The following is an 11,594-nucleotide window of genomic DNA, read 5'->3' on the forward strand; positions in this document are numbered from 1 at the left end:
TTACATTTTGTTAGACAAAGACTGTTTACAGAAAATCAAGTACATGTAAACACCGAGTCAGCTCAGAGACGTCGGCAGTGGGTTGTATAAAAGCTTCCTCATGTTTTGCCGTTTAAAAGAAACACATTTCTCATCGACTTAAAAGAAGCTTGGGCTTTTTGTGATTCACAGACAGGGCCTGTAATTCTCCAACAGCCTGTTTGTGGAGCTCGAAAACCTCTCAAATACTGTACTGACGTACACATTTAAGGTACTTTTGAACATTTAGCATTTCTGCATTCTGGTTTATTCTTTATTTATGGATGTTTACATTCAAAACACAGGATTCATAGTGTATTGCTTATAGATATCAATATTAATATAATTAGTTCTGTAAACATGTCATCATGTAAGAATGTTAGAATATTAGTTTAATGCAACACTTTACTTTTTGATATTTTAAGTATCTGCTATCCAGTGACATTATTCTGTTGCATTTGAAGCAGGGGCTTCAATTTCAATAATTCAAGGGCTCACAACATGTTGTGCAGTGTCCAGTTTTAAGAGGCTCTCTTCAGCTCAGTGAACACAGAGGAGGCAAAACTAAAACTTATTATTATTATTATTATTAGAAAACACTGTGTTGAACACGTTATGCACCACTGTCCCATTCTATTTAGACAAATGCCAGACTGACTGAAATATGACCCTCGGTTTTAAGGACAACAGGAACATTGCACTTATCAGTACTACTGAATCACAATACATGTAGAATCCTAATTAATCCGAATCACAATACAAACTCAGAAGGCCTCCAGGTATCATGACAAAAGTAGAATGAACACACATCTGTCCACACAGTCACAGTGAATCTATGACCTTGAGAAGAAAACGGTTTCTGCCTCTTCTTGTTTCTAGTTGCCAGAGTAACCAGCTCAACAGAAACACAGGCAGAGCAGAGCACACAAAAGTCTGTTAAAGTTTTTAGCAGAACTCACATGAAGCCACAGCATATTTTTTTTTTAGTCTGTGGTGTATGAAGCTGCAGCTTTGTATTACAAAACAAAAAGAAATAGTTCCGTTTCTTCACCTTTGTTTGCTTTTTCCCAGTTGTACAGGTCCTCTATAATTAAATGAACGATAATTTCACTTGGCAAATTGTATGTGAACAGGCTAATCTGCTGCTTATATATATAATAAACAATGCATTCATAGCTCAGTGTTGAGTGACGTTCACTGCTACATATGACTTTAACTCGCCGAAGTGGACATTACTGCGCTGAACGAAGTCTTCTCAGGCAGTAACTGCACACCACCCTCTACAGTCCCAGCCAATCAAATGTTTAGGCTACACTGAGGTAATAGAAGGTCAAAGTTTAGTTAAGGGTCAAGCTAGAGGTTAGGTTCCATCAATCTTAGTAAGAAACATGGGATGTCTGTGCCCTGCCCCGGTCATATAAATCATGGCAAAACAATTTCCAACCCTTTCATTTCAAATTGGAAATATATAATTTTGCAGTTTTGTTTTTTTTTTCTTTGCTCATATTTCATCATAGGCCACTCTACGCAGTGGGACCACTTTGGCTTTTCTGTTTACAGGCTGTGAAAATCATGTAGACTGGGACACATTCATGTGTCTTTTTTTTTTTTTCACATGGATCTGAGACTTGTCTCACCACACAGACACCTGCCTGACTACATGTCTGGGCTCTCGTCCTTATGTCGCATACGATAAGCTGGGAATTTCAGCTTCTTCCCTCTGCCAGGAGGGGAAAAAAATAGTAATATAACAAAGCAGCAATTTCACAAGCAATACTGCACATTTATGTAGTTGTTTTATATAATTGTATTCCTGCAATATCTATTTATTTATCCATTCTAGTATTGGTACAGCAGTTCTATTTATACTTAGTTTTTTATTTCAGGTATTATTATGTGCTGTCTGTAAGATGTTTCCACCGTCTTAAAACTGCGTACAAATAAAGTGACTTGACCTGAATTAAAGACCTGATATTTACTTATTATATCTGTTAATTTGTCTCAAAGGATGGACTCAGCCCCCTGCTGTTGTCAGCCAAACACTCTCATGCTGAAGTGTGCAGTGCTTTGCTGGACTGTGGCGCTGATATCGACGCTTGTGACAACAGTGAAAGGTATAACAAATAAGGAAAACGGTCATAAGAAGTGACGATATGCTGAGCTGGGCATTGATATTTGTGCTTGTGTGTTGTAGGACAGCCTTGATGCTGGCCAGTGAGCTCAGCGCAGTGTCCGTCGTCGAAGTCTTGCTTCAGCGGGGAGCAAACATGTCAGCGCTAGACTCACAAGGTCACGATGTCATGCACTACGCCAGGCTGTCGGGCAACTCGGAGTTAAAAACTGCGCTTGCAGCTGCTCTCAGCAGACAGCAGACTCCAGGTGAGAGTCGGACAAGGACATTGAGTACTGAGCATGACGTGTATATAATATATAATATGTATATAATAAGTTAATAGTGCCTCTACATTCATTTATTCATCTTCTACTGGTTTATCCTCAACATGAGGGTTGCGGGGGCCACTGGGTACACCCTGGACAGGTTGCCAGTCCATCACTGAGCCACATAAAGACAAACAACCATCCTCTCTCACACTTGTGGTCAATTTAGAGTGTCCATTCCAAGAATCTGCATGTTTTTGGACTGTGGGAGGAAAACCCAAGCACACACAAACTGCATGCAGAAAGGCCCTTGTTCCAACCGGGTCACACATCCACGTCTTCTTGCTTGAAAGGCAAACATGCTAACCACTACACCAACCGTGTGGCCGTGCCTCCACATATATTTATACAAACACACACAGGCGCACACACGTATCATCTCTGTGGTGGTTGTTCCTCCTGCACTCATTTCATTGCAGCCAACACTGCCATCTGGAGGAGTTCAAACGTTACTGACTTTATAAACTTGTACCATTTGCCTCTCTACAGTTGCTACTACCTTTTGTAAGAAGATGTAAACTCTGTCAATAAAAACATTTCTTTTGTCCTTTTACAGACGCAAAGTCTCCTCGAAGTCCTCAGGTAAGACCATTTTAATTCCTAACCTAAACACTCATAGTCAAACAACAACATGTGATCCGTGATGCAGAGCTAAATGTTTTTGTTGTATAGCCAATAATGTAGTTATCAGCTTACATGTAGCTCAATGATTGACAGATCCTTTTTACTAACCACTAAACACTGAATTCCACCTCTCTTTCGATCACCCCTCTTCTCTTTCTCCTTTGCTGGCTCTTTAGCATGATCACGTAGCTAAGCTAAGTGATGAACGGATCACAACTCCCAAAAAACGAAAAGCACCTCCACCTCCTATTAGTCCACAGCAGGTAAAAGCATGTACTCTGAGCTTATAAGTATAAGCACTTCACGTCTTACATTAATGCACGTCCGCAGTATATTCATGAAATGAGTATAGTCCGACTTGTCCTGTTAAGATTATTGTTCTATCACTAAGTCTTTTCTCACCTGAAATCACTTTATTAAAAAGCACAGTACATGTAGTAAAATGCCACATGTGGTCAAACTACTTGCATGCAGTATTTTTATGTGTTTTTTTTTTTTTAATTGAACCAGAACTTGACACTCAAATTTAAACCTTATCCGTTGTTTAGAGCTCTGGACCGTCCTCTCCCTCGCTTCTTACCTCCCCCGGGACCATTGGTTCTGACACTCCCAAGAGATTCAGCTACAAGGTATAGTAAAAATCAGTCAGCCAAGCTAAATAATTGAATAAAATTAAATCTAATAATGTGAATAAAAAACAACAGGCAGACTTTATTCCATACGCTAATGTTTCTGCAATAACCTGTGATTAAAAGTCATTAAAATGGTCAAGGAAAATATACAAAACGCCTTTAATACGTTATCAGTAAAGAGCAGGAATTAGGAGACTCGATTTATAGAAATACAGCACATTATGTAGTAAAAATAAAAATGGTACACTGGTACACTTTCAATCTGCTTTCACCTTCCTCTATATCTCTGTATCCGTCTCACTTTCTCTTCCTCCTTGTCTATCTCGTGTTGGTCTCCCCTCCCCTCTCCTTCTACTTCCTCACCACCACTCATCTCCCCTCTCTCCTCCCCCTTTCCTACGTTTTAAGGAGGTCGAGGTTCAAGGAACGACTCTGAGGCAGGAGGTTGAGAAGCTCCATGAGGAGAGAAACATGCTGCTGGAAACGATCGAAGACCTGAAGCAGATGGTGACTGGACCTGACCTGGAAACCAAGGTGATAACTGGCAAAACAGTGACACGATGTCTCTGTGTTACCTTAGAAGTTATGGACTTTTCATTTAACAAAAAAAAAAAGTACAGCAGCCCAGACAGTAAATGTCTTTATAGTGTCTAAACCTTTTGTAAATGGATCATCTATATTGTCCAAGTAATTGACTTTTCTCTATGTTACACCATTGTCTCTGGTTTCGTTAAAATGGAACTAAACCCCGTTTCTTTATGTTAGACATTTTAACTTTAACAACACACAACTGCTGAACCTTTTCACCTTAACATTCTTGTAGGAGGTCCAACCTAAGCTTTGGACTTGTCACAACTCGTTTTGTTTTCCAGCAGGTAGCTAGTGGTCCTTAACATAGCTTTGATGCCTCTCTGTGCACAATGTGTGTGTGTGTGTGTGTTGACAGGTTGAACACAGTTATACGGCATCTGCAGCTCTCGTTTCTGTTCTGCAAGCCAAGATTACAGCTCTTACTTTGGAGAACCAACAACTTTCAAGCAAACTTAAGGTATGCAAGGATTTTCGGTTGAACCTTAAACATATAAACAAGGTCAAGGAGAGAGGGGTGTGTGTTGGATATACTGTATGCAAACGCAAAGAGTCAAACTACAAGAATTCTTTTTATAATATAAATGAAACCTGCATCGCTATTTCTTCAATTTTATTTTGTAAACTTTTTTTTCTTTCACTTTTCATGTGTACCTTAAATCCTCCTGTAGATGGAGATAGCTTTTGTGGTTAAGAGTAAGAAAGTAGCCTTGGATAATTCATTACTTCATCCTGTTATGTTTAAAGCTTTAAGATTTTAATCAGAAATCTCTACAAAAACAACTTTGCACAATACTCTAAAAGATTGTTTTCCTTAAAATTGTAAGTATAAACAAATGTCTGTGACCTTCAAACCACTGTCAAATGAGTTCACACACTGCTTATAAAGCCTAAAGGCTCCACTTTGTCCACTGTGTAATTACCTATGTCAAGGCAAAGGCAAAAGCAACATTATTCTAGTAAAGCGAGAGAGCTGAAAACAGAAAGAATCCACCACAAGAGGTTTTAAAAGTCAGATCAACTGCTCAAAAATGTGTTTATTTAGCAGTTTGATGGGATAAATGCTTCTTATCCCTGTGGTGTCGGTGTGCACACAAACATTTCCTCAGTCAGGTCTGATAGTATTGCTTGACATAATACAAATACAAATAATGTTCATCCGAAAAGAGGCAAAAAGACCAAGCGTTACACACTCAAGCTTTAAATGTTCTTACCCCGCACTCTGGTCACACAGAAATATCCGTCCCTCCAAGGAAACAACGATCTGCAGGACACAAGCCGTCCGAACAGCATGGCCTCCAACTCCTCCTTCCACTCCACCCATGATGATTTTGAGTCACTGCCTCCAGTCCCTTCCACCAAAACCACAACGGAGAGGGACGACAGATCAGTGGGTGTTTCTGTCGAACAAGAGGATGAAGACAGTGAGGGGGGAAGAGGAGGCGGCAAAGAGGAGATCAGACTGTTGAGACAAGCACTCGAGAGCGTTCAGATAAAACTGCTGGAAACCAGGAAGGAAAACCACTCACTTCAGGCTCAGCTGAGACCTGAGAGAGGCAGAGAAGGAGAGGAGGATGTGTGGGAGAAGCAGAGAGAGAAAGAGTTGATGGAGAGTCTGGCAGAGCTGCAGGCGAAGCTGACAGACACACAGGAGAGATACCAACATGCAGTGGAGGAGGTAGAGGAACTGAGGGAACACATGGGCAGAGAAGAAGGCGAGGTGATCCACAGAGGAATAGCATCCACACTTGAACACGACTTAAAAGAGTTAAAAGCGCAGCTCGTCCAGTCAGGATCTGCGCAAGAGAAGGCAACTCAGAGAATCAGACAGCTGGAAGAGGCACTGAGGAGGACCGAGGAGGAAAAACTGAGCATGAAGGAGGAAGAACGGAGGACTGGACAGATTGAGGAGCTGTACAAGGACGCACAGGAGGAGATCAGGGTGCTCCAGGTAAGTGTTGAATATTACAACAGTTTTTTCATCCGATCATCATTTCCTTTTCTTTCACTGATACATACTGTTTCTCTTCCTGTTTTTTCAGGAGGCACTGAGAGGAACAGTGCCTGTTGAAGCTGCAGCCAAAGACTTTGAAGAAATGAAGGCTGAGCTAAACGAGGTCATTGACGGGCTGCAACGCCGCTTGCTTGAACTCTCACACTCCTATAGCGAAACCAAGAGTAAGCTAAACACCGCGCAGAAACAGTTGGATGAGACCCAAGCTGAGAGTGCTGCACCGTCGTCTCCCTCTGTGGAGCAACAGCAGGTCCAGGTGCTCAGCAGGAGGGTGGAGGAGCTGCAGGCTCTGCTCGCCGACACAGAGAAGCAGTGCACAGCTGCCCAGACAGAGATTTCAGTGCTGAAGCAGGAGGCAGAGGCTCAGGCACAGAGCTCCGTGGCCCTCTCTGATCACACTCAGGTGATGTCATCGTTGGGAAATGCCATCAAGGAGTTGGAAAGCCAATCAGAAACACTGAAAGAGGAGCTTCAGCAGAAGACTCTGCAGGTGGAGGCACTTCAGAACAGGTGAGAGACGACTGATGAGATGCGATGCTGCTTTGTCTGCTATGATTAGAGCCTTACAGACTTTACAATGGGCTCACACAGTAGTTAATGTTGTGTAAGAGAAAAATATAGAGGAATCATTTAATTACATTTATGCACAAACTTACCAGCCACTTTTTATTTAGGTACACACCTAGGAGTGGTCTTCCTCCCTTCAGTGCATTCAGAAATTGTCTTTTGCATGCTTTGGTTGTAACAAGTGCCCAGATAACTACTGCTCACTAAATATTGTCTCTTTCTCTGTGAACTCTTGAGATCATTGTGCATGAAAATCCCAGCAGATCAGCAGGTTCTAAAATACACCATGCCTCATTCAAAGTCAGTTAGATCGTTTTTCTTTCCTGTTCTTATGCTTGGTTTTAACCCCACAATGTTATCTTGGCCATGTCCACATGCCTGAAAGCATTGAGTTGCTGCCATGTGCTTGTCTGACTAGATATTTGCATAGATGAACAGGTGTGGCTGGTGAGTGTATATACTGTATGTACTTGTATGTAACTGTATGTAACTGTTTCACTTGTTTCTGTGTGCTTACCAAAAGACTGGCGACAGAAAAAGCTTCAGCCCCAAATGACTCTGTGTCCCGTCTGGAGCATGAGACCGTGCGAGAGCAACTGGAGGGCGAGGTGAACCACCTGACCCAGCTCCTCCAGGGGGCCCTCCGGAAACAGGATGAGATGGCTCTGGAGGCTGCTGAGGCATGGCAGAAGGTGAGGAGAATAGGGGGAGTCCATGGAGGGATTGAAACGATGGCAATCTTCACATCACAACAGCAAATTCACATTTTTTTTCTCCCCCTTAAGGCTTACCTAAACAATCTCTTATCAATCCATCAGGCACGAGATAATGGTGCAGAGCGAGAAGCCCTGCAGGAGCTGCTGATGTCAAGGGAGAAGGAGAACCAGACGTTGTCCTCCAGGCTGGCTGAGTCCCAGGATGCAGTGTGTCAGCTCAAACAGCTGGTGGAGAACCATGTGGCCTCCGAGAGAGAGAAAAACAAGAGGGTGAGTTGTAAACCACTGCAGCAGTCACTATCACACACACACACACACACAACACTTCCCAGATTCCTATATTAACCACATTGTATGTCGTTTCCCCCCCCCTCAGATAGACGACCTGTCACGGGAAGTGGGAAAGCTGAAGGATGCCTTAAACAGTCTGTCACAGCTCTCCTACAGCTCTGGCTCGCCCTCAAAGAGGCTGCAGCAGAACCAGCAGCTCGAGACGATGCAACAGCAGATCAAACAGCTACAGTACCAGCTAGCTGTATGATGCCTTCTATCTTTTTTGAAAATAATAATGTACTTTAAAACAAAAATATCTATCGTTACACAGACGCAATAAAATCATGTGTTTTCTTTGTAGGAGTCAAACAAGCAGCATCATGAGATCGTATCAGTCTACAGGATGCACCTCCTCTATGCTGTCCAGGTAAACTCATTCACTGGATTACATTACACCCAAATCGAGATTTATTTCCACTTAAGGGACAGATACAGATGGTTTTAGTTTTAATTTAAAACATGCATGAGAGCAATTGTGCTTGGGACACTTATGAAGACTGAACTAGTTTATCGTTTGATAACATTATATTGTATTAAAGTGAGTTGCTTAACTTTTACATATAAACTTTAGCCCATCGGCTCTCTCTATTTCTCGGTACAGTGTCTAAATCTGATGTTGCCCAGTGATTTTCCCACACAGAAAGTGATTTGTTACATGTCTACAAACATTTTCAGTAGTATGAGTGGAAACACAAAGAAGCAGCCCCTGCTCTGTCACTGTATACACACACATGCACCCTCAGTCACTAAACAGAGCCTGTTTTCATTGACAAAGACTAAAGATGAAGAATAATAACAACACCAGTTTTAAATCACAACTGGTCATAATATTATGTCATATAACACATGACTGTTACTGTAGTTAAATGAACCTGTGTCATGTACCTTCAGGGTCAGATGGATGAGGATGTCCAGAAAGCCTTGAAGCAGATCCTGATGATGTGCAAGATGCCAAGTCAAGCCAAGGAGGCCTGTTGAGACTCACTGGGTCCGGTTTCCCTGAAGCATGTTGTGACTGAAATGAAGATGAACTGCTGCTCTGGGACACATTTGTCTCCACAGCCTTCAGTCCTTCAGTCCGACTTCACAGTTCACACTTCACGCTCGTGCCAGACAACAAGCCAGACCAATGCAACGTGCCTCTCGGTAAACCTCCTGTATCTTAAATGTTTACAATCATTTCAGTATGTTCATCACCTGTACGTATGTCATTCTTACCCACTATGATCTGAAGGTCATCGACTCATTGATGGGGGATGTTTTTGGGAAGTTAGGAGTAGAAGTTGGTCAATTATGGTAACGTACCAGCCAAAAAAATGTACAACACGTGTACGTCGACACTACACTGCAGTGCAGTCACCTTTTAAAATCACATGCATTTTGCTGTTACAAAGACTCTGCTGGAAATAATAGTATCTATTTTATGATACAACAGTATTAGTTTTATTTTACCTGTCTAAATGTTACATGGTTTTTCCCGATACCATCTAAATTATTTGTTCCCATCGTAACGATGCACGCGACTTTGCTCAGCACCGGCCCCAAATCACATGGAAATGTTTTTTGGCCGCAACTTCCTCTCGATGAAAAGCACGACTCGTATTTGTATTGCTATTTTCCTACTAGTGCGACGTTTTATAAGCACGTATTTTACAGAACTTTTATTGTTCAGCCATGTTTTCTAAGTCATGTACACGTAAATGAAGAGGTTTGACAGCTGTAGTTTTACGGCCTTGTCTTCTTTCAGTACACCAATGCACTGTGTGATCTAGTGACATCTAAATAAGTTGATCGTTATGTTACTGTTGTATTGATATCTTACAGTTTACAGGTAAAAAAATACCCAAGAGATGGATCATTTGTAGGCAAGATATTTTTCTCTCTCTCTCTCTCTCTCTTTTTTTGTGTTTTCTTGTTTGGAAAGCATGATTTTTCGCTGAAAGCAAAATGTTTAAATTTTGCATAATGTATTTTGTTCTCCCATGTGTCAGGTGCCTGCACTTAGTTATTTACAATTTTTCAGATCTGCAGCACTTACGGAGAACAGATTAGCACTAAATACCACATATGCTAATTTCACCAGGCTTCCTTAAGTTCTTTTTGTTATTTTTATTTTTTTGTCTTTTAGTGTTGTGTTGTAGGTACAGACGTGTACTTTTGAGTGTTTGAGACTATGTTTCTTTGAGCTTAACGGCTCATGAACTGTTTTCACGCCACTCATCTGCCTTAGTACTACACTTAAAGCCACACACCTTTAGTCGCATCACCTTTTTACCTTACAACTAATCATAAAATACACACAACCACTACTACCGTGTAAGCGGAGTGAGATTAAATGAACTTGGATCAGACTGACTGAAGCGCCAACCGTCATTTCTTTTATTCATGCCTTTATCTCGCTGCTTCGACGATATCAAACATCTTAGCCATGACTGAAATGTTTCATACAAAGAAAGGGAAAAGGAAGAAGTCAAAATTGTTTTGTAGTGACATGAAAAATGTTATTCTTTGCCAATTGCTCTTTGGGCCCACACTAATAAATTTCAAGATTCTGCACCATGATGGGTTTCTGTTTGTGTTTTCCATGACATCTGAGGTTTCTGAAGGATTTCTGAAAGATTTCTGAAAAGGTTTTATAATATATTACTAAGATCACATTGGTTGAGATTAATATAAACCAGATTGAAATGAAAAGGTTCTGAAATATTAGCATTTTACAACTCAAATGCAACAGAGCTAAGCAACCGTTAGTTACTTGGTCATAGGCTGTTGAAGTTTAGCATTTTGTCACTTAAATCCTGAGGCTATGTCTAGTACAAGTGTCACAAAATCAAACATCCCACTCATTCTGTTTTCTTCTTGATTCGTGTAGCGATAAAAGACCTTTGACCTCTACTGTATGCACAAAACGTGACATATGATTCAGTTTAACTTTAGCCAAAATTTGTGTTCACTGTTTTATTTTATTTCTATGGAAAATACTACATTTGGTAAGGGTCGTTATGGTGAGACTGAACAGGCAATACATGACCACTAGATGGAAACCTTTACCAAATCTCTATCATTCTGTCTCACAGACCGGCGACACATAGCAGGAAAGGGGTGAATAAGTAAGTCGAGAAATGAAAGAAACAAACAGTTTGATTAAGTTGGGCCCATCGTGAGTGGACGTTTTAGACTGCACCTATATCATTGGACTATCAAAGGAGGAATGATGTTCTAGCCATGGATTTGCAGCATTCATGCCAAAGAGAACATCTTACCAAGTCAGTTTAAATTGGTTTTTCCCTAGAAAATCTCACCACTCCATACACAGTATATGCACATGACATAGTATAATGTCCCTTTTCTGTACTTGCTCTCATCATACATGACATTACATTTTCCAGTGATCAAAGTTAAAAACACACTTCAGAATATGAAAGATTTGACAAATTAAGAAATATCATATGCACTGTTTATTCTCTTGTCGGGTAATACACTCCATCCTCCATGTCAACATTCTGTCCTCCTCCCTCAGAGTCCACTCAGCTTTTGGCTCTCAGAAGTCCTGCCAGCTCGACTCTGGATAATTTATCTGCCATTCTGTTTCCTTTAACCGGTGGCACAACCGCTCCGTTTCCTGCCCTGGCCCTGTGTTCTGCCCACTGGGCAAACACACAC

The 11,594-nt window shown here is 41.2% G+C and overlaps 1 protein-coding gene across 2 annotated transcripts in view; it reads left to right on the forward strand.

Annotated features, from left to right (window-relative positions):
- The window catches only part of rai14 (retinoic acid induced 14), a 35,566-nt gene extending 25,073 nt beyond the window's left edge, over positions 1 to 10,493 (forward strand). The window contains exons 8-21 of one of the 2 annotated variants that reach the window (XM_058617477.1): positions 2,026 to 2,132; positions 2,213 to 2,397; positions 3,014 to 3,039; positions 3,258 to 3,344; positions 3,630 to 3,710; positions 4,122 to 4,247; positions 4,660 to 4,761; positions 5,536 to 6,252; positions 6,344 to 6,825; positions 7,406 to 7,574; positions 7,701 to 7,868; positions 7,975 to 8,133; positions 8,233 to 8,298; positions 8,823 to 10,493. In XM_058617477.1, coding sequence (XP_058473460.1) covers positions 2,026 to 2,132; positions 2,213 to 2,397; positions 3,014 to 3,039; positions 3,258 to 3,344; positions 3,630 to 3,710; positions 4,122 to 4,247; positions 4,660 to 4,761; positions 5,536 to 6,252; positions 6,344 to 6,825; positions 7,406 to 7,574; positions 7,701 to 7,868; positions 7,975 to 8,133; positions 8,233 to 8,298; positions 8,823 to 8,909 — 2,562 coding nt within the window. In that variant the 3' untranslated portion in view covers positions 8,910 to 10,493. The remainder of the gene's footprint in view (positions 1 to 2,025; positions 2,133 to 2,212; positions 2,398 to 3,013; positions 3,040 to 3,257; positions 3,345 to 3,629; positions 3,711 to 4,121; positions 4,248 to 4,659; positions 4,762 to 5,535; positions 6,253 to 6,343; positions 6,826 to 7,405; positions 7,575 to 7,700; positions 7,869 to 7,974; positions 8,134 to 8,232; positions 8,299 to 8,822) is intronic. The other variant, XM_058617478.1, reaches the window with a different exon arrangement.
- The last annotated feature ends 1,101 nt before the right edge of the window (positions 10,494 to 11,594 follow it).

Source organism: Solea solea, chromosome 19 (genome assembly GCF_958295425.1).
Source record: "Solea solea chromosome 19, fSolSol10.1, whole genome shotgun sequence".
NCBI lineage: Eukaryota > Metazoa > Chordata > Actinopteri > Pleuronectiformes > Soleidae > Solea > Solea solea.